Source organism: Xyrauchen texanus, chromosome 21, assembly GCF_025860055.1.
Source record: "Xyrauchen texanus isolate HMW12.3.18 chromosome 21, RBS_HiC_50CHRs, whole genome shotgun sequence".
In the NCBI taxonomy this organism is placed as follows: domain Eukaryota; kingdom Metazoa; phylum Chordata; class Actinopteri; order Cypriniformes; family Catostomidae; genus Xyrauchen; species Xyrauchen texanus.
Window position 1 is genome coordinate 34,522,277 of NC_068296.1, and position 23,796 is coordinate 34,546,072.

General features: G+C 43.4%; 1 protein-coding gene across 2 annotated transcripts in view; it reads left to right on the plus strand.

Annotated features, from left to right (window-relative positions):
* Positions 1–23,796, plus strand: part of LOC127661925 (contactin-5-like) — a 360,754-nt gene that overhangs the window by 310,610 nt on the left and 26,348 nt on the right. For both annotated transcript variants that reach the window (XM_052152886.1, XM_052152887.1), the window contains exons 13-16: positions 1,064–1,191; positions 1,590–1,765; positions 6,196–6,316; positions 15,744–15,902. In XM_052152886.1, the coding sequence (XP_052008846.1) occupies positions 1,064–1,191; positions 1,590–1,765; positions 6,196–6,316; positions 15,744–15,902 (584 nt within the window). The remainder of the gene's footprint in view (positions 1–1,063; positions 1,192–1,589; positions 1,766–6,195; positions 6,317–15,743; positions 15,903–23,796) is intronic.

The following is a 23,796-nucleotide window of genomic DNA, read 5'->3' on the forward strand; positions in this document are numbered from 1 at the left end:
CAGAGCCAACTTTTTCTTTTTAAGACCTCTCTGTGTGTTTGATTATTCTTTTAAGTATGAGCTAAATAATATTTTAGTCTTTATAAAGAAATATCCATATACAGTACTTGCGTACTTCTTGATCTCTTTCATGGTTCAGTATACCATCGTAAAAAGCCCTTTCATTGTTTGAAGTGTTAATTGGCTTTTGATAGCCATCAATGTACTAATCCTCACCAACAGTTTACTATCAGTTAATTAACACTGTAAAAGACTTTATTGATGGTATCTTTGAATCTAGATGTTTAATGAAAATGAAGGACAACACATGTTCACAGAGCGTAATTAGGCCTACTTTTTGACAGTTCATTTCGATCATATGCTTTTACACATTTGCAGACACATTACACATTTCTTTTCATTATGTTTTCTTTCCGCTTTCATTTAGCATTTTAAAGTGTACTTAAGATTAAAAAATTAGCTTTATAAATGAAATAGTATCATTATTATTGTTGTAGTTGTTGTCATTAATAATAATAGTAATAATAATAATAATTGTTATTATTATTATTTGATTTATTGATTCATATTTTAATAGTTTTGTGATTGTGTGGGTGCTCAAGATACATTTCTGATTATAAATGAAAAGTATATAATAAATAAAAATCTTGTATTATTGTGTTTATTGTGTGATCTTGTGTTCTAAATCATGAGAAAATATTGAAGTAAAATGTAATAAAGTATTCCTTATGGTCAGATCACAAATTCTTGCATAGGACCCTGAAAAAAATTTAATAAATCAATAAATAATAAATAACAATTTTTTTGTTTTATTTATGTGGTTTTTTATGATGTTGTTTTAGTACATTTTCAAAAAAACTTGATAGAATCATGATAATTTTTTACAATACCCTGTGTTAAATTAAATTTGTTCGAATGTTTAATTATATTTATTTTTAGCATTGATAATTTCAGGCAAATCTGTTTATTTTCACCTTCTGAAGTATTTCCTCTGGCAGAAGAATTACATCCTCTTTTTCTTTTCGTCTTTTTTTTCTTTCTTTCTTTTTTTTTTTTTTTACAGGATCATGTTGCTTCGTAACAACACCCTCCGGATCATTAACTCCAGCCGCAGTGATGAGGGAAGCTATGTGTGCCAGGCCGAGAACCAGTTTGGATCAGCGGAGTTGACGACCGTGCTGCTAGTTAAGGGTAAGAGACCCTTATCAGCTCATAAAACTGACCAAGCCTACGGTTAACCACACAAGACCAAACAGAGCCATGCCTGGATGATTTGAGTTGAGTTGGGTTTAAGAAAAATTCATTGCACCTGATCAGGCATGAAGCAGGTTTTTATGCTGATGCAAGAATTTGCTCACAGGATTATCTATGGTCTTCCAGAAAGGGCACTGTTGAAGAGGTTATTTTAGTGGGTGCAAAACGTTGAATTCTCCCAATGTCTTTTTCCTATAGACGTAATGTGAATTTCACTAATGTTTTTTCCCTGTATATTGTGGTTTTAAGTATTTCATAGTTTCTGACACAACTGCAGATGTTCTTCACATTTTCAGTTGTACTGTGATGACAGGATGATGTTGTTGTGGTTGTAGAGGCCATGCAGGTGGAGTTAAGCCCCATGCGAGTGGAGGTGACTGTGGGAGAGAGCGTGGTGCTTAGCTGTAAAGTCACTCACGACCCCTCGCTGGATGTGTCCTTCCTGTGGCTGCTCAACAACCAGCCCCTCAACGCACAGCAGGAGGGCGGTCACTTTGAGTACATTCAAACAGTAAGGGTTCTCTTCACTACAGATGTGCTTCTGTGTCCTTGTGCTGAGGTAGTAGGTGAAATCCAATTAAATCAACTGGCTGTGCATTTATTTGGGGGTTCTCTTGTTAGTTTTCATGGTGTTTTGTGGATGATAATATTACTTTACCGTATTGTTTGTAGGAATGGGATGGGGTAAACAATAGTGACCATTATAAATAAGAATGGAATATTGCATTGATCAATATTAGCATTTGGTAAATTATTGATAGCCATGAATAACCTAATAATATCAGAACTTTTTACCCAATTTAAGCAGAATATGCCTTTTCTATATACTGTATGTGTTATAATGGTATCAGTCAGTATCATCATTTTTTACAAATAACTGTCTTTACCCCTTTGGAGTCGACAGAGGTGCTGGTGCGATCAATTGGATTTTTTCCGAATAACAACAGCAATGACTTAAATACGCCATCATTTATGGTCATACATATAAGAGGAAGACATCATTCAAAACTGTAAAGGGTCTACTTTTATTTGCGTCTACTCACAATAAATCAAAACGTGCTTTCTGTGAAATACATAAAACAAACCTCAAAAAAATAAAACTCAGTTTACTTCTGCTTATAGCACGTCACAATCATGAATCGAAACTCAGCGTATAATTGTTGCACAGACATGATAAATATGACTATAGAGACCTTAAAATGTCTACTTTTAAATGAATCAATTCAAATCCAAACTCTCTGATTATATAATGTGTACGAAACTGACGAGAGGTACCGTTTTTATGTCTCAGCTCATTAGCGCTGGTCCAGGCATGCCCATTGGTGGAGCCTGCTGTTCATAAGGTAATGATCTGATGCCCCATCAATGCTGTAAAAATGGAATCAGGCTTCATCAAATTCATAGATTTACTATCACTTTTGAATAATGACACACTACACATGTGATGAAGCTCTACAGATGATCCTGAACAGTGAGGAAGAATTCTAATTTTCATCAGAAGAAGATCGAGACTGATGAACAACACTTGCATCGATAAATATCGACTTGATCCAGTGGAGGATATCATTTATGATGAATAATCATTTAATAATTGATTTATTGTTTATGTACTGTGTGATCATAGTGTACAACAGGGCAAAAGGCTCTGCAATAAAAATTATTTTCTCCCAAAACACTAAATAACATAATATTTATTCCATACTATATAATATTCTAATATATTAGTCCACAATGGAGGTTTATTTGTTTATAGAATACTTGAGAGTTAATGAAATGTCAAATATGAATGAAATGAACAAGAAATGGTGCACCCTTTTCGAAAGTTTTCGTTTGAACAAGCATTACCTTCATTTGTGACTTTAAATGCATCTTGCTGTCTCAAACTTATTTGCAATATTTGACAATTATGCCATATAACTATTTCCCTAATATTTACACTAGTTCATGGAAAAAAAGTTATATTGTTATTAATAGTTAAATAAATGACAGTGTATTGTGAACTATGCTGTCAATAAAATAAAAATAAAGAAAGAAGAAAGAAAACATTCTTTCTTCAGTCTTCTCACATTGACATCCCCATAAGGGGTGGGCCATTATCACCCTAGTTGTGAAAAACATCAATATTCATGAGCACTGACACTCCCTTACATACAGTCGTTCTAAAACAAAAGGTGACTTTCAAAAGTTAAATCAATTTATTGTTTAATGTGAATGAATGGCCAGGATGGTTTTCGCAATATGTTGTAGCAAAGACTCTGGTCTACAAAATTCAGCACTCAAAGGTCTTGTGAAAAAAAATTGTTATGTGTTTAGTTATGTCCTTATTATACTTATTATTATTATTATTTATTAAAACATTTTTGACAACCAAATTTAAACTTTATTTTCTCAAAAATACTAACTTGTACATACATGTTGCTCACATATTATTATAATACATGTGTGCTGAATACAGTGTAGTGAGGCATGCCATTAATATGGTGAAAGTAGCTGAAATAAGCACAAATGTCAGGGCATGTCAACACATCTCAAGGATACGAAAAACACCTCAGACTCCAGAGGCTTACCCAAATTAAGATGATATTAGAAGCAAGCAATGTCAGAGCTTTTTTCCCAATTCAGACAATGAACTCTTTTTCTTAAATCACAGATATATCAGTGGAATATTAGCTTTGATCAGTATTAGCATTTTGCAAATAACTGGTATTAACCTTATTGGGCCATTTTTAAAGAAGATAATTTCAGAGATTGTTTCACAATTCAGACAGTTCATTATTTTTCATAAATGGCAGATGTATTGTTGGAATATCATTATCAGTCAATATTACCATTTTGCAAATAGCATCCATTAATCTAATTTGGCCGATATTGGAAGCAGGTAATGTCAGAGCTTTTTTCCCCTTTCAGACAATTAACTCTTTTTCATAAATCACAGATATATTGGTGGAATAACGGTATCAGTTTTTTTAAATAATAAAAATTATTATTATTATTATTATCATTATTTAATTATTTGCATTAGCCAAATTAAGCTAATATTGGAGGCAGATTATATCAGAACTTTTTTTTTATTCAATCAGATATTATAAGAGTTTGTTTCCAATTAAATTATTTCTGTAACAGATTTATATTATTGATCATATTGGTTATCAACCATAAACATGTACTATTGTATCAGCAAGAATTTCTATATTGATGCATCTCCAATTGTTTGTGTTTTGTGTGATACTGCTCTTTTTTTATAAACTGGTAAAATGATTTTTAAAATGTACACCTTTAATGCACTGTAAGTCACTCTGCCACATGCATAAATGAAAATGTACAGTAACTGTCCCACTAAAGACAACCTTCTCTCGTGGCTGTGAAAACAGTATCATAACTTTATCTTCAATCTGTTGCTCATGACCAGATGGAGTCACAGTTACTCATTTTAGGCATGCCACATTGCACCAAATCCTCCTTTAACTCGAGTGAGAATCAATCCAGTGAAAGGTCAGCCAGCACCATATGTCATCATGATGAAAGACCCGCTGTGAATCACACCATCATTTTTATCAGAGTCTCAGAGGAGCAGCCGCCCTGCACACCCTCCACCTTTCCTGCAGGATTCAGAATGCTCCCTGATTAGACAGCATCAGCAGGCATTCTGCTGCCACAAAACCTTCCAATGAAGTGATTTCACATGCCTTGATGTTTGTTGTGCTTTTGGATATTGCTTTGATTTCATTTTCCAAGCCATGTGGTTGTATTGTACCAGAACACATTAATAAACATTGTGAGGGTAGCAAATAATTTATGTATATATATATATATATATATATATATATATATATATATATATATATATATATATATATAGATATTATTTCTGCTGTGGCATGGCTTAAAAAACAATAGCTGTGTTCCAAAACCTAATGATCTGCCTCCCTACCTTCTGCCCACATAGGCAGCTGCCATCTAAGGTAGTATACTAACTAAATATGATCTATTTGAAGCTCTCTAAATAGACAGCGAAAATAAAAATGTATAAAAATAGAGTAAGTGCTTATTGGACAGTGTCTTTATGTGTTTCTTGAAGATAGAGAGGCATTTGTCTGTTTGGTTGGAGTTCATTCTTTCATAAAAGTGTCTCTACTGGCAGTACAATTGTGAAAACTGAATTATTTATGTTTACATAATGTACTCATGTAGTTGTTACATTTCCAGTGTTAATGAATACATTATGAGATACTTGTACCATCAGATCTTCTCAGTGCTGAACCTCAGAAAGTGTCTGCTCAGCAGTTGATTCAGAGTGGGCACAGTTTAAATATTTAAAGCACATGTTTTATTTCCATAAAAAAAGAGGTTCATTTGAGTGTACATTCGTCAAATAATTTTTTTTGTTTTAACTTGTTTCAAAACCAAACATTTCAGAGAAAATAAAAGATAGAGATTTATATATATATATATATATATATATATATATATATATATATATATATATATATATATATATATATATATATATATATATTTTTTATATGTTTTTAATGCCAAGTATAATTTATTTGTATTTATTTATTTATTTATTTTATTTCAAGGTGAAACATATTTCACAGGCACCACACTTTCACTGTGGTAGTACACAGCAGATAGTGTTGCAGCACCAAGCTGTCTGATTCATGTGTTGTAATTTTAATCAGTCCCTGTACTAAACAGCTGCCTGTAGACCTTGAATTATTCTCAGTCTAGCCTAGGGTCTTTCTCATTTCCAGAGAGGAGCAGATTGAGCAAAGTAATGGCAGGCGTGCCACTAAACCGAATAGCAATCTCTTAATCCGCTCAAGCCAATAGACGGTGTAACAGCAACCCATTGCTCAGGTGTCAAGCACCGCTTGGAGGTCTAGTTCTCTCTCTTCCTCATGTCTCTGTTTTGCATTCCCTTTCTTCTACATTTAGCAGTCCTCCACAGCAGACCTGATGATCAGAAGCATCCTCTTGACGCATGCTGGGAAGTATGGCTGCCGGGCACATACGAGTGCGGACAGCATGCTTGCAGAAGCTGAGATGCTCGTAAGAGGTGAGTGCGTTAATGGAGAGAGTCTGAAGCCAAAACTCAATTATAACACTCTGCAGTTAGTAACACCTTTAAAAGCAATATAAAGTGAAAATAGACCCCACTGGCTTTCTTCCAGTAAAGGAATAGTGGTGTGAAATGAATATTCTATCATCATTTACTCACTATAACATCACCAGAACCCTTGTGTTGTGTTCGTTTGTGCTAACACCTTTTGTGTATTGCATATATTATCCCAAGATATTGCATTATATCTTTTTGTCAACTTAATTTTGAGTAATTATGAAAGGCTTTGTTCTTCTTTTTGAACATATACACTCACCTAAAAGATTATTAGGAACACCATACTAATACTGTGTTTGACCCCCGTTCGCCTGCAGAACTGCCTTAATTCTACGTGGCATTGATTCAACAAGGTGCTGAAAGCATTCTTTAGAAATGTTGGCCCATATTGATAGGATAGCATCTTGCAGTTGATGGAGATTTGTGGGATGCACATCCAGGACACGAAGCTCCCGTTCCACCACATCCCAAAGATGCTCTATTGGGTTGAGATCTAGTGACTGTGGGGGCCATTTTAGTACAGTGAACTCATTGTCATGTTCAAGAAACCAATTTGAAATGATTCGAGCTTTGTGACATGGTGCATTATCCTGCTGGAAGTAGCCATCCGAGGATGGGTACATGGTGGCCATAAAGGGATGGACATGGTCAGAAACAATGCTCAGGTAGGCCGTGGCATTTAAACGATGCCCAATTGGCACTAAGGGGCCTAAAGTGTGCCAAGAAAAAATCCCCCACACCATTACACCACCACCACCAGCCTGCACAGTGGTAACAAGGCATGATGGATCCATGTTCTCATTCTGTTTACGCCAAATTCTGACTCTACCATCTGAATGTCTCAACAGAAATCGAGACTCATCAGACCAGGCAACATTTTTCCAGTCTTCAACTGTCCAATTTTGGTGAGCTCTTGCAAATTGTAGCCTCTTTTTCCTATTTGTAGTGGAGATGAGTGGTACCCGGTGGGGTCTTCAGCTGTTGTAGCCCATCCGCCTCAAGGTTGTGCTTGTTGTGGCTTCACAAATGCTTTGCTGCATACCTCGGTTGATAGAAGTTGCTCTTCTATCAGCTTGAATCAGTCGGCCCATTCTCCTTTGACCTCTAGCATCAACAAGGCATTTTCGCCCACAGGACTGCCGCATACTGGATGTTTTTCCCTTTTCACACCATTCTTTGTAAACCCTAGAAATGGTTGTGCGTGAAAATCCCAGTAACTGAGCAGATTGTGAAATACTCAGACCGGCCCGTCTGGCACCAACAACCATGCCACGGTCAAAATTGCTTAAATCACCTTTCTTTCCCATTCTGACATTCAGTTTGGAGTTCAGGAGATTGTCTTGACCAGGACCACACCCCTAAATGCATTGAAGCAACTGCCATGTGATTGGTTGATTAGATAATTGCATTAATGAGAAATTGAACAGGTGTTCCTAATAATCCTTTAGGTGAGTGTATATATGGATTACCATTTTTTTAATTACCTCACAAAACATGTTTTAAATTCTGTTCTAAATTAATTAGCCAGTAACAAAGAATTGCAACTACATATTTAATAAACAGCTTGTTTATTGGCAAACATCCCACATATAGATACTTGATTACAACCGTGCCAACCAGTTTTCATGTTAATTGCAAAACCACCTTCATAACACCTCTGTTTATACAAATGTCACATTCATCTTGTTTCTCGTCCTGCTTCTGCATGACATGTGTTTCCACACAATTTCCCTGTAAACAAACACATTTATCAGCCTCAAACGTTTTGTGTCATATCCATATGTGGAAGATATAGCTAAAACACTCATATCTTGAATTTTTTTGTAAATGTATTTTCTTTCTGAAATTACAAGAAGGGATAGTGAAAATACTCAAATGTCTTTAGGAAATGACTCATTGATCATTGTGATATTTAAAATTTGGCTTAATTTTATATACTATCAAAATCCTTGCTGCTACAGTATATACCCAAACATCAAAACTGCCCTACTGAAATACCAACCATATGTTCATGACGCTGGCCACAGAAGGTCCACATCTGCCCAGTCTTGATTCAGACAAGAAAACCAGTTTCGAGATCTCCATTCACACCTAAAACGTTTGGTTACGTATGTAACCTCTGTTCCCCGAGGGAGGGAACGACACGTTGTGTCGGAGAAGCGATACTAGGGGTCTCTCTTGAGCGCCAATATCCACCTCTGATCTATGAAAAAAGGCCAATGAGAGTTGGCAGCCGGTATTTGCATGTCCCGCCCCCGGACATACGGGTATTTAAGTGGCGCAAATACGGGAGTTCATTCAGGAGTTTTCTGAGGAGCCGGAAATGGTCGGGCCACAACAGTGGCTCGGTTCAGCGACATGGCGGAGGAAAGACACAACGTGTCGTTCCCTCCCTCGGGGAACGGTGGTTACATACGTAACCAAACGTTCCCCTTCTGTCGCTCTCTCCACGTTGTGTCGGAGAAGCGACACTAGGGTACCCATTCCAATCTTGCCATGTGCTGAACCGTGTACGTGAACCGCCGATACAGAGGCGGGCAGGGATTTCATCCAGTGCCGCGCATCGTCTGTACCTGGCTGCACGTACCCTTCCCCAATGCCCCATAAGAACATCGGAATCCTTCTAGTTACCCTGGGAGGGGAACAAGGCGATGTTTGCCAACTTGGGAACGGGCCAGCCTGGCTGGGCCTCTTTTCTCTCTATGTTTCTCGCATAGAGCAATCACGGCCGGGGCCCTTACACGCATATAGGGAAGGGGGTCTTACCCAGACCCTGCGGAGACCAAACCTGCCCTTTTTCTTGGGGAGGAAAAGTGGTAGACACGTCACACGGCCGTCTTAGCGCTCGTGTGGAAAGTATGGTGCGGTGGTAGATCCAGCCTCGAAAGGGGGGAGTTGCTACAGCACGGCGACCGGGGCAGCTGTAACTGCCTAGGTGAGACACGGGGGTCCGCTCGTAAGGGGACAGAACCGTGGAAATACACACAGGGGGAGTCCGAGCAGGAGGCCTTACCTGTGAAGCACCTATACCAGTACAGGGTATCCATCAGGGTACCCGCAGTGGCTTGGGTCGGCGAGTTCCTCCGCTGAACCGCGGACCCGGAGGGCTGGGGAGGAATCGACCAGGGGCCCGACTCGGAGTGGGGCGCCCTGGGAAGAAGGCGCACTACTTTACCTTGACGTCAGGAAAAGGGCGCTGGGCGCAAGTGATCCACCCGGCCGGTCGGTCTACGTGTTACCGAGTTCTACGGGCTCGGACCTGAGAAAACACGAGATGCAACCGACTCAACGCGGAGGTTGTAAAACCTCGCGAAGGTGTTGGGTGTTACCCAACCCGCGGCTCTACAGATGTCTGCTAGGGAGGTGCCCTTGGCCAGTGCCCACGAGGACGCAACACCCCTTGTTGAGTGAGCTCGGACCCGCAAGGGTAGGGGAAAGGCCTGGGTGTGATAAGCCAGTGTGATGGCGTCGACAACCCAGTGGGCGAGCCTCTGTTTGGAGATGGCATTCCCTTTCTGCCGTCCTCCAAAGCAGACAAAGAGCTTCTCAGAGCGTCTGGTGCTCTGTGTGCGGTCCAGGTAAATGCGCAGGGCGCGCACTGGACATAGCAATGAAAGGGCTGGGTCTGCCTCCTCCCGGGGCAGTGCTTGCAGGTTCACTACCTGATCTCGGAAGGGTGTGGTAGGAACCTTGGGCACATAGCCTGGTCGCGGTCTTAGGATCACAGACGTATCTGCCGGACCAAACTCCAGGCAAGTGTCGCTGACAGAGAACGCTTGCAGGTCCCCGACCCTCTTGATAGAGGCGAGCGCGATCAGCAGGGCCGTCTTAAGAGAGAGGGCCCTGAGTCCAATTGATTCAAGCGGCTCGAAGGGGGATCTCTGGAGTCCTGCCAAGACTACCGAGAGATCCCAGGAGGGAACTAGGCCTGGCCGGGAGGGATTCAACCTCCGGAGCCTCTCAGGAACCTGAGGATCAGGTCGTGCTTACCCAAAGACTTGCCATCTACAGGATCGTGGTGGGCGGCAATGGCGGCAACATACACCTTGAGGGTGGACGGGGACAGCCTCCTGTCCAGCCTCTCCTGTAGGAACAGGAGCACTGACTTGATCGCGCATCTCTGCGGGTCTTCAGTTCGGGAAGAACACCAATCTGCGAACAAGCGCCACTTTAGGGCGTAAAGGTGCCTGGTAGAGGGGGCTCTGGCTTGGTTGATTGTATTCACAACGGTCGCCGGTAAGCCGGCTAGCTCTTCCGCATCCCGTCCAGGGACCAGACGTGGAGGTTCCAGAGGTCTGGGCGCTGGTGCCAGAGCGTGCCCCGTCCCTGAGAGAGGAGGTCCTTTCTCAGGGGAATTTGCCAGGGAGGAGCTGTCGCGAGAAGTCTGAGTTCCGAGAACCAAGTCCGAGTGGGCCAGTAGGGGGCCACTGACGTGACTTGCTCCTTGTTCTCCCTGACCGTGCACAGCACTGGTGCAAGAAGGCTCACTGGGGGAAATGCGTACTTGCGCAGCCCCGAGGGCCAGCTGTGTGCCAGCGCGTCTGTCCTGAGGGGAGCCTCTGTTAGGGTGTACCAGAGCGGGCAGTGGGAGGTTTCCTGGGAGGCAAACAGGTCTACCTGGGCCTTGCCAAACCGTTCCCAACTCAGCTGGACCGACTGGGGGTGAAGCCTCCACTCCCCGCCGGGCAGGCGTTGTCGTGGTAGCGCGTCCGCTATGACGTTGAGCTTGCCGGGCATGTGAGTGGCACGCAGCGACTTGAGGAGGAGATGGCGGGCGAGTTGTGACATGTGGCTGGAGCGTACGCCGCCTTGGCGATTTATGTACGCCACCACCGTGGTGCTGTCCGATCTCACGAAGACATGTTTGTCCCGAACTAACGGGAGGAACTTCCTGAGAGCAAGAAGGACGGTCAGCAACTCCAGGCAAATGATGTGCCAATGCAGCGGGGCCCCTTTCCAATGGCCCGCTGCTGTGTGCCCGCTGCACACGGCACCCCACCCGGACCGGGAGGCGTCGGTTGTGACCAGAACGCGTCGGGACACCTGCTGCAGGGGCACTCCTGCCTGTAAAAAGCAGAGGTCTGTCCAGGGTCGGAGTGTTTTGAGGCAGGCGGGGGTGATACTTACCTGATGCATGCCGTGGTGCCATGCTTGTCTCGGGACTCGAGTCTGGAGCCAGTGCTGGAGTGGTCTCATATGCATCAACCCCAGCGGCGCGACCGCCGCGGAGGACGCCATATGCCCCAGGAGCCTCTGGAAAAGTTTTAGAGGGACCACTGTGCCTGGCTTGAAGGAAGCGAGGCAGTCCAGCACCGACTGAGCACGCTCGCTCGTGAGACGTGCTGTCATTGAGACTGAGTCTAACTCCAACCCGAGAAAAGAGATGCTCTGATCCAGAGTGAGCTTGCTCTTTTCCCAGTTGACCTGAAGCCCCAAACGGCTGAGGTGCCGGAGCACCTGGTCTCTGCGGATGCCGGCTACTCGTAGCGGGGCAAGGGCTGCCTCTGCGACCTTCGTGAAGACGCGAGGGGACAGAGACAGGCCGAAGGGGAGGACTTTGTACTGAAACGCCTGGCCGTCGAACGCGAACCGTAAGAAGGGTCGGTGTCGTGTGGAGACGTGGAAGTACACTTCCTTCAGGTCTACCGCTGTGAACCAATCTAGATGCTGAACGCCAGCCAGAATATTTCTCTGCGTGAGCATTTTGAACAGGAGTTTTAACAAGGCCCGATTGAAAACTCGCAGGTCCAGGATTGGTCGTAAGCCGCCGCCTTTCTTGGGTACAATGAAGTAAGGGCTGTAGAAACCCTTCCTCATTTCGGTTGGAGGGACGGGCTCTACCGCACCCTTGGCTAAGAGGGTCGTGATTTCCGTGCGCAGGGAACTGGTATGCTCGCTGTGTACTGCGGAAAAGCGGACGCCCCTGAAGGGGATCGGGAGCCAGGCAAACTGAATTGCGTAACCGAGTCAAATGGTCCGGTGCAGCCAGCGTGATGCGTTGGGAAGCGAAAGCCACGCTTCCCAGCTCTGCGCTAGGGGCACCAAAGGGACGAGTATTTTGGACGTACCCGGCGGGGCCTCGCAGCGGGGCGGAACAGGTAGTGCAGCGTCGGGCGGCTTCATTGCGGCCTGAGGCTGAGGTGCTGAGAATAGACTCAAAGCACTTACCTTGCTCCGCGCACCCGGCAGGGGCGGGTTCGTGACTGAGGAGGAGGTCTGATGCTGGCGTCCTCTGGACTTGTCTGAACCGGCCGGCCGGGGGACAGTCGTGGGCAGGCGGAAGGCGGGATCGCCACGTCCGGTGTACCGGGACTGTCGTAATCTGAAAGCAGATTGCCGTGAGAACGGCATTTGCGGGCCAGGTGACCCAGAGGCAAAGGAAATAGCTCTTTTATTGAGAATGTGGGTACCACAGCCCCCGTCAAGGAGTGTGGCAAATGAAAAAACAAAGGATTCTCCACCCGGCCCTCCACCGGGGGACGGAGCGGCCTTACCACCTCCGGAGCTAACGTCTTCGGCTCTGGGTCGACTGTCTCAGGAACGCTTGGGAGCCTTCCGGGTCCTAGAGGGGGTTCGTGAGGCAGGGGGCGTACACCGCCTGCGGGGTGCTCGACGCTGGGGCTGAGAGCTGGGCCCGGGTTGGGGCAGAGCAGGAGCTGGTTTCTTCGCCGCAGGGGGGCGCCCTCGGCGAGCAGACGGTGCAGGGCCCGTAGCGGCAACTGTGCGGCGGGGCATGATGTGAGAGATGGCCTCCATCTGCTTCTTCACCGCGCAGAACTGTTGGGCGAAGTCCTCGACCGTGTCGTCGAAAAGGCCAATCTGGGAGACAGGTGCGTCCAGGAAGCGGTTCTTGTCAGCCTCACGCATCTCAACCAGATTGAGCCAGAGATGGCGTTCCTGGACCACTAGGGTGGCCATCGCCTGTCCGAGTGCCTGCGCTGTGGCCTTCGTCGCTCTCAGGGTGAGGTCGGTCGCTGAGTGCAGTTCCTGCATTACATCAGGATCAGGTCCACCCCCGTGCATGCTTCTGAGTGCTTTGGCCTGGTGGACTTGCAGGAGGGCCATCGCATGCAGGGCGGAGGCAGCGCGTCCAGCCGCACTGTAGGCCTTCGCGTTGAGCGAGGATGTTGTCCTACAGGGCTTGGATGGGAGTACGTGGCGGCCACGCCAGGAGGTAGGGCTACCGGGGCATAGATGGTACGCAACTGCCCTATCGACCTGGGGAATCGCCCCGTATCCGTGGCGCTCTCCGCCGTCGAGGGTGGTGAGAGTGGAGCGGGTGGCACCTAGATGAGCGGAGAGCGGGGCTCTCCACATAGACGTCAGCTCGTCATGCACCTCCGGGAAAAACGGGACCGGGGGGATGCAAGGCCGCGAACGGCACGCTGCCCCCAGGAACCAGTCATCCAACCGTGAAGGCTGAGGGGAGGATGGAGGGTTCCAATCCAACCCCACGCTCACGGCGGCCCGGGAAAGCATGTCAGACATCTGAGCGTCGGCCTCAGCCTGGGCCTGCTGGCCCGAAGGCGGCAGTCCAGGGGAGTCCTCGGCATCAGACATCACACTCTGTGATGCAGAGGCTCAGGAGGATAGACAGCCGGGCCGTGAGGCGAGCCGCTATCGCCGCGAGCGTAGACGGGGACCAGCGAGCGTGTCGGGGAACGGGAGGTTCGCGGGGGGCTACCCGGCGAAACTGCACCCACTGCCGCCCCCAAATCGCCCCCAGCGCCAACCGCATCGTCCTCAATCCCGTGGGAAGAAGGAGCAATGCGGGGTGCAGCTGGGTGGCTTGCTCTCTGTTGAAAGCAAGCTGCGACCGCAACGTGGTCATGGTCATGTTCTCGCAGTGAGAACATGAGCCATCCACAAACGCCGCCTCGGTGTGATCGCGGCCCAAACACACGAGACAGCGCCTGTGGCCGTCTGAAGCGGAGAGCACTCTACCGCATCCAGGAACAACACAGGGGCGGAAGGGCATCTTGAAAAAGACGCGTCCTGAAAAGGACGTTCAACGCCGCTGTGTTTTGCTCTTTTAGAGAAATTACTCTTTTAATAGGAATTTACTCTTTTAAATACACAATGTGTGTGTGTGTGTCTGCGCTGTCGAAGCGCTCAGGGGCAACAATGCACGCCGTGCAAAGTAGGAGAAAGCCGCTGTTGTGCGCTGTCAAATCCAACAGCATGCAGATCGTCAGAGGAAACAGGAACGTTAGTGGTGTGTAACTCGCAGCAAACTGCAGACAGACCATCGGCTCCGAAGAAATTTTCTGAATGAACTCCCGTATTTGCACCGCTTAAATACCCGTATGTCCGGGGGCGGGACATGCAAATACCGGCTGCCAACTCTCATTGGCCTTTTTTCATAGATTAGAGGTGGATATCGGCGCTCAAGAGAGACCCCTAGTGTCGCTTCTCCAACACAACGTGGAGAGAGCGACAGAAGGGGAACACAAGCTTCCACCGCTGCTGCCATGGTGACACGGTATGCATATGAATACGCTTGAATGCAAAGGCACCTTTCAGTGCAACCATTTAATGCATCCTTGTTAAACCACACACAGCATTGACTTTCACTGGCCGATGCAGCTGTCAACCTTTCCTCTTGAGCCAATCACTGTCTGCATACAGAGATTACATTTACTTCTGAAGGATTAAAAACACACATAAAAAAAACATTTAATTATTTTTACAATTCAAGCATGCCTACGACCACTGGCACACCAACAATAAGAGACACAAAGAAAATAATAGAAACCGAAAAAATGTATGCAATTGTTGGCGAGAGATCTGTCATGCAAAACCCTTCAATGGTTTAGAAAGACTGTACTTTCACTTGTTTGCTTGCTTAGAGATTAACAGGAATTTTATTCCACATGTACGCACTTACAGTTTCTTGTGTTGCTTACACCACAATAAAAATGTATTAACATTAATTGCTGCATATCAATTACAGAATGTTAAAGCTGTCATATCATGAGAATCACATTTAAAAAGTTAAAAAAATTCCTTGCCAGTCCAAGCATTCAGTTTACTGAAACTACTGTAAGTTAGGGATATTCCTAAACACTTGAAAAACTATTGATAATAGTAAAATGAATTAAAGTCTGCCAAACCTTATGTTGTTCCTGGTTTGCTGAACGTAGCTACTTTAATATGATCTCCAGTCTGGCCAAGCTGGTGCTCAACTGGATTAATCGTTTAGGTGGTCAAATGTGCCCAAAGCCCCTCTAATCCAGCCAACAGACCAATCTGACCAGGCTGGCAGACCAGCTAAGACCAGCATTTTTTTGTTTTTGTTATTTAGCCGGTTTTCATTCTGGATATGTTTTTGTTTAGTTAGAATTACAGTTATGCTGTTTGTTTTCAGGCCCTCCCGGACCTCCTGGAGTGGTAATCGTAGAAGAGATCACAGATACAACGGCGACGTTGTCATGGAGCCATGGTGTTGACAATCACAGTCCAATCACCACCTACACCGTACAGGCACGTAGCCCTTTCTCTCTGGGCTGGCAGTCAGTGAAAACCGGTAATCACTTCCATACACCTCGGCTGACACATGCTGTGTGTGTGCGTTTAACTTCAGAATATCGCAACAAAACTTGAGCCCTCTTAAAGTGGGACCAGGGTCCAAAATTAACACTCAGCTAAGCAAGCAATTTAGCTGGTAACTTTATAAGGAAATGTAACCATGCAAGTGTAGTGAGACAGACTAATGTCTTGTAGCAGTTTCCCCCTTCCTAATGTTGTAATTTGGGTGTAACCATGATTTTCCCGGTTATGCATAATAACTTTTTAATGTGATTTTGTATTATGCGGAGTGCATAAGAACAGCGCATCTGTCTGTTTTATTATATCCCGCCCCTTATACGGTGGTTTCGTTTATAGCCTATCAGTGTGCATTCGTGGGGTATATTAGGGCGGCTATGTGCCGCCTAGATGCGCGTCATGGTCTAATGGCCCCCCCTCTTCTCCGGTATTGGGCGTTTCCGCTCAATGGGTATGTGTTGTCGTCATTGATTGTTTTTATGTTCAACGTTAGGCTAACTGTGTGGCTCTGTTACCTTGTTTTAATGTTAGTTTCGTTATATGTGATTCAGCGTTTGTTTGCGCGAGGCTCGTATCGAGCTCCGCTGGCCAATTGCTGCCTTCATTCAGTCAGCTGTTCCATACAGCCGTGTGTGTGCGGCTGTAATTATGGCTGTAGCGTCAACACTTTTGGTAAGTGAATGCCTTAAATATGATGGTGAGTGAAACTTGTGTGGGTTTCATGTTAATTGTTTGTTCTTCTATAGATCTAATCTGCTCACCAGAAGGTGTCTGTCTGGATTGAAGCTGCAGGGCTGAACTACGCTGCTGTTTTGTTTTCCGTTTTGTTATACATTTTGTTTTTGTATGTTTACATTTATAAACTCTGTCTCTGGCTTCAGAAGTGCTTTTTCCTCTCTCACAGAGAAGTGAGATTCGTCCTCTGTGTGTATCCTGAGCCACAGAGATTATCAGAGTTTGGAAATGGTGTTTTGTATTCATTGAAACCATTTTAATTTGTTATTGTTTGTGTGAAGTTGGTTCTGTTATGGTGATTTGTCATTATCTCTGCCCTTCACTGACATATGTGTTGTATGTTGAAAATCAGTTTGTCTTTTTGTTTTTAGGTGTATTTAGTTCATTTCTTCTTCTGTGTTTTCAGGAGCTGAAGGCCTAGTGCAGGGGGCTAGCTGTTCCCCGCGTTAAATGGTGGTAGTGCCCCTTTTCACCTGTGGAGTGCTGTGCGTCTACAACTGACTCACCTGTGTTTGTGTGTGTATGTGCGTGTGAGAGAGTGTACACTTGGGGGTGACGTGTCTTTATCGGGGAATTGCTGCCCCCGGCTAGCCTTCCTGCTCCTGGTAAGCCTCAGCCTTTTGCGTCAGTGTATAAGTTTATGGGTGTGTGAAGCCTACTACAAACCACACAGCTGATTGTGGTACTCATAATTTTAATACACTTTTAAAGCACGAAATGAGCATTCAGTGCCCATTATGATTAATCTGTATAGATGAATAAAATATTTTGTACCTTGGTATTCACGTCTCTTGCCCTCTTGTCTTGAAACAACGAACCTGTGTGCCCTTTTCGATTTGGGTTATTTCCCTGTTAAATACAGGGTGGCGTAGTCTGCTCATTTTATTGTCGCTTTCGTGGCGGCATCGGCGGCGAGCTTCCCCCCTCGGCCAGTGCCGCCGCCTTATCTATCCTCGACCGGCCGTACCCCGCTACACAAGGATTAAATCGCAAGCACTATTGTTTGTGTGTGTGGGGGGAGGGGGGGTGTTGGATAAATGTGAGCAATGTAAATTGCATAGGAATTGCATACTAGAGGTGGATTTTCTAGAGTTTCACTTAAGTCAAAATGCGCATTAAGGTGATGGAGATGTTTTATTCGACAAATAATGACTTGCTTTGCCCATTTGTGCATGTGTTTCCACTCTTCACAACAAAGATGGCAATGGATGGACATAGCCCTTGACATTTGAAGTGTTTAACCCACAGCTGGTTGTTAAAGTGGCACCTCACAATCAGTTTTGAGCACGGGCGCTCCCATGTATGCAGAGGCGGCTGGCGTAAAGGCATAGCAGCACTTTCAGCCCTCATTACATGACATATTACACTCATTCTGTGGCCTCTCCTGGTAGCATTTAATACAACAATGCACAAGTGCTCCAATCCCACAAACACAACTTCCCCTGAAGCAAGGAGGTAATTCAGCTGCTGAAGAAGGGCTCCCTAAACTCAACTCAAACTTTATTTATAAAGCACTTTCAAAATTACAGAGTTAAAATAAGCATTGCATTAAAAGAAACAATAAATAGCACAAAAACAGTATTAAGAAAACAGTATCAAAAGCTAATGAGAATAAATAAGTCTTAAGGCTTTTCTTGGACACATCAGTAGTGGTAGAAGATTTGATAAACAGAGGCAAATATCTTCTCAATATTGTCAAAAATTACACCCAGATTTAAAAAAAGGGAGTGCTTATTACCTGGCAGTAGCCCAAAGCTATCGGTGATATTCTCGCCACATCGATTTTTACCAAAAAGCTTAAAAGTCTTATAATCATTCAGCTGGAGAAAGTTCACCAACCAACATTTAACATCAGCCAAAATATCATGAAGAGATTTAACAGAGAGGTGATCACCATGCTTCAGAGCCCTGAATGCCAATGCCTGAGTTGTTCAATATAAACAGCATGATCAGTAGTGTCAAAGGCTGCACTAAGATCTAATAACATCAACATGGCACAATTTCCAGAATCAACTCTTTGCAAGAGATTGCTTGTAACCCTAATAAGAGCTGACTCTGTATTGTGTCCTGCTCTAAACCCAACTGAAATCTCTCAAAAATGTTATTCTTAAAAAAATGAAATGAGCTGTGTGCAAACTACCTTCTCCAAGATCTTAGATATAAATGGTAATTCAGATATGGGCCATACATGGGGTCTAAGCTATGATATTTAAGAAGAGGCTGGGTGACTGCATGCTTAAAAGTAGCCAAATATATGCCATATGTCAGACTACAGTTTATAACAGATAAAATGCTTGTACCAATAATATCCATTACCTCTTTAAAAAATGAGAAAGGACTACATCATAAGAAGTAACCCTCATTTGTGCAATAGTGACTTTTATGTTCGAGAGGGGCACAAAGCTTAAAGCGGCTGAAACAATGTGAGCATGCGATAGAACCAGTTGAAACATTCACTGGTGGTAAAACGCTGGATCTTAGGTTAGTGTTTAGGTCAGGGTTAGGGAATGTTAAAATCACCCAGGATCAAAATTATATCCAAAGAAGGAACAAAAACAGTTAAAAAAGTGCACAGAGCATGGGTCTAGATACATTCACCGTAATTAATTGCACTTCAAAGATCTAAAATCTTTCAATAGGCAATAATCTGTATAATTAAAGATAAGAAAAAGTAATTCAGTAATTCAGGATAAAGGTTTCGTTGACAAGAGTCATTGCATTACCAATGCCATTTGCACTGAAAGGAGTCAAGAAGTAGATTTAAAGAGGTAACGGTTAATTCCGTCAGCGTTCCACCACCCAGAGTGTGAAGATTAGAGTGATTAACTCCTCTGATTCCAGTCCGCAACCTTGTCGGAACAATCTGCTACGTTGACACAGACAGAAGGCATGAGCATCTCAGAACCAGTGCCATTGCAGCATCATCCTCTGCAGAGACTGCAGTCCCATTGGACAAATTCTCACAAGAGCTTCAGCTCATTTATCCCATTTCCCCTTCCGTTTCTTCCTCAATCACATGCACCCGGACCTTCCTTTGCCGGACAGACCTTTGCCGGAGCCGAAGGCACAAATCGAGGATGAAAGATCCACTCTACTCTAGGGTTATGGCTCCAAAGATCCATAACTGATGATCAGATATTTAATATATAAAGTTAATAAGTCATAAACCAAAGGGGAGCAAGCTACATGGGTGATAAAACCCACATCACCTAAAGATAATGCACATGACGTAGTATATGGAAACGCGCAATGATTAGCATTTTCTTTAGTCAAATGTTTAGAAACGTTCAAAACATTTGGATGGAAACCCAGCTACTGTCACCACTTGCACGTCCTCGAAACGCAAAATGCAACATTTTAATGGGTGGTAAATATTTACAGCTGAAACATTTCCTTAATTCACTCACCACTGGCGAAGGTCATAAGGACCAGATCTTATAGTCCTAATAATTTCTGATTCTACAAATACTCCATTACTTGGTAAATAAGGGCTCAAACCAAACATTTGACCTTCAGTGTATAAAGGTTTACAGTCTTTCAGAATGCAGACTCAAACTCGGGAGTTGACTTGTCCCCCCATCTATTTGTAAGAATTTGTGGCAAGAGCCCAGTGGACCTCTATTAAATGTCTGCCGTGCTTTTATAAATGTCACCGGTTGAAATCAGATAACAGATTAATGTGAAGGTCATAAGTTAGTTAACCTTTACCTCACAAAACCTGGCAAGAACATGTCATATTTCATAAAATTGGCATAAATAAATTTACAGGAGGTACGCACTTGGCTCGAATCTTTGCACAGAAACTGATTATATTAACCTGTGCACGCTTATTATGCGAGATGCATGTCCCGGTCATAATAAACATGGGAGCTGATTTTCTGTATGGAGAATGAGACTTATCCTGCAAGTGGTGAGCCAGGTGTAGGAGAGATACAGACAAGCTGCCATATCTCTTCGCATCGCCCAAAAAGTCTCACTCGCTGTCAACTCTGCGACTTGATAAATAGACAGTACTTGTTTTAGTTTCACTATGCTCCTTATAGTCCTTGACTATGACTCGAAAATGACATAGGAATAAATGCGTGAGCATGAATATGTGTTAGCTGGGTCTGGTCCAGGTAAAATGGTAGGCTATGCTATAAACCGTCATTTTAAATGTATTGTTAATATTGGCGCTATTAAGATGATATTAATGTACTTTAAATAGAATAGTACACATTTATGTAATTATCAGGAAACAAACACAGTTTATCAAATAAATATGACGGAAAATGTACAACTTAGGCTTGTTAACTAATGTCTGAAAGGATGAGGAGAAAGAGAGAGAAAGTGCATAACTCTTTGAACTTTCTCACTCTGAAATGGACTTAAGATTGGTCAGAGGCTCTAATTAATTTACATAGTATTTACATGCTACTTAGGTAACGGTGCTTTTGGGAAATGTGCTGTGTAGAGATTAAGTACTATTAATGTGCAACAAGCAGTGTACTTAGCGCTTCGAGAAACCCTTACTCCATCTGTGACAGACAGGCTAATGATTCTTTGTTGTACAACCTGCACTGGTTATGCCATCCCCATTTTATACAATCCATATATTCACGCCATTTTATTAGAAACAATTCAAAGAATGATAACAAGATACAGATTGCAAAATTGAGGGTACGGTTTACAGACAGAAGCCACTCCTCAGTAAAAGGCACATGACGGCCTGCCTGGTGTTTGCCAAAAGGCAGCTGAAGGACTCTCAGACCTGATGAAACAATGATTGAACTCTTAGGCCTGAATGGCAAGTGTCATGTCTGGAAGAAACCAGGCACCGCTCATCACCTGGCCAATACCATCCCTACAGTGAAGCATGGGGGTGGCAGTATCATGCTGTAGGGATGTTTTTCAGCGGCAGGAACTGGGAGACTAGTCAGGATTGAGGGAAATATGAATGCAGCAATGTACAGTGACATCCTTGATGAAAACCTGCTCCAGAGCACTCTGGACCTCAGACTGGGGCGAAGGTTCATCTTCCAATAGGACAACGACGCTAAGAACACAGCCAAGATGACAAAGGAGTGGCTATGGGACTGTGTGAATGTCCTTGAGTGGCGCAGCCAGAGCCCAGACTTGAACCCGATTGGACATCTCTGGAGAGATCTGAAAATGGCTGTGCACTGATGCTCCCCATCCAACCTGATGGAGCTTGAGAGGTCCTGCAAAGAAGAATGGGAGAAACTGCCCAAAAATTGGTGTGCCAAGCTTGTAGCATCATACACAAAAAGACTTGAGGCTGTAATTGGTGCCAAAGGTGCTTCAACAAAGTATTGAGCAAAGGTTGTGAATACTTAAGTACATGTGATTTTATTTTGTTTTTTATTTTTTATTAAATTTGCAATGATTTCAAACAAACTTCTTTCATGTTGTCATTATGGGGTATTGTTTGCAGAATTTTGGGGAAAATAATGAATTTAATCAATTTTAGAATAAGTTGTAACATAACAAACTGTGGAAAAAATGAAGCGCTGTGAATACTTTCCAGATGCACTCTATATTTAGTAAATAATGTTTGGCAAAAATAGAATTATATTTTCATAAATTAACATTAACCAGAATTAATAAATGTTAATATAGACAGACAGACATGCATCTTTTTTAGTAATTTGTCAGAAAATGATTCTCTTGCTACATTGTCCCCTCATTATCAGGAGTTAAATAGCTTTATTGTGATAATTTTACAGTTATACCACTTGTAATCACATGCTATTATCAAAAGACAGCAGTTTTTGATCAGTTCAAACATGGTTCAGACAGCCTTCATTCGATAATAGCTAAGTGTTATTTAATGATCGTGACACGCTCTTTTCAGTTGAAGCATTCCACTCGAATGGCAGTCAAAGACATAACGCACGTGTGTGAAAACTGTACTTTGTTACATACCTGGTCAGATTAGCAAAGAGGTTGAGAGGAAAATGTTTACTTCAGACTTTTCAAACACTGTTATCGGTACACGTCCATCACAGTGAAAGAAAATGAGCTAAATAGAGTGCCATACTCTTCTTAAAGTAGAGCAGGCCTATGTCCTTTTGTGTTTCATTGAAAAAGGAAACTCATAAGGGTTTGAAACAACATGAGAATGCATGAATGAGGACAGAATGTTCATTTTTGGGTAAACTATCCCTTTAATAGCAAGAAAGAGACAGTGCAGAAGAACGGAAAGGTGAGATGGTGAGGGATGTGTGGTCACAGATAGATAGCAAGAGAAAGAAAACAACAAATATAGGAAACAAGTATAGAGAGGATGAAGAAGAGAAACTGAGATACGACAAGGCAAGCCAGAGGCAGGGAAAGAGAGAGAAATCATGCGGAAAGCATCTGAGAGTTTATCATCTCACAGTCTTACGCCTGCAGCAGGACGTCATTCCCACAGGTTATGTACAGCCGTTAACTGTAGAGAGAAGTGAGCCCAGAGGTCTGGACCGCAGCCAGGTCTATGTCTGGACTGAAATTAGCTGTGTAGAATGAAGAGCCAGTCATCTGGGCAAACACAATCTTGTATCCAGTGCCTCTTGTGTATTGACAAACCATGAGAGAAATCAGAATTGCAAATTCACTTTTTGAACCAATGGAAAAAAAATCCGATTGTTTATTTAAAGCTTAATTATTTAGAAAAATGTAAACACTGAAGAACTGGGTTCATGGCCATCAATTTTAAATTTGGTGAGTTTATGTTTGTGCAGTTTGTGCATCTGTGACAGGTATTTATTGAATATTTATTTAAATATATAATTATATTTAAAGTTGAAATTGTCTGTTAGATTTGAAAAACTTTTGATTCATCTTTTAACTGCAAAGCATCATTGATTGTTTAGCAGGTTAATGTGGCGCTTCAATGCAGTACATGATGCCTTCAATACAGGACGTTTTGAGCATACTGAGCACTTTAAAACAGTATGGTTTGGGGGGAATACAAGACATTCCAAGTAATTTGGGACAGTTGGCAACCCTTTCAGGCCACAAAATGAAGCAGAGTGATACAAGTAGTATCAAATAAATAGTGAATATAATGTTGCTTCAGCATCCTGAATTCAGACATAAATCTTATGGTGGATTATGTATATTTTGATGTTTTGGGGGCTGATACGACAGTGGTC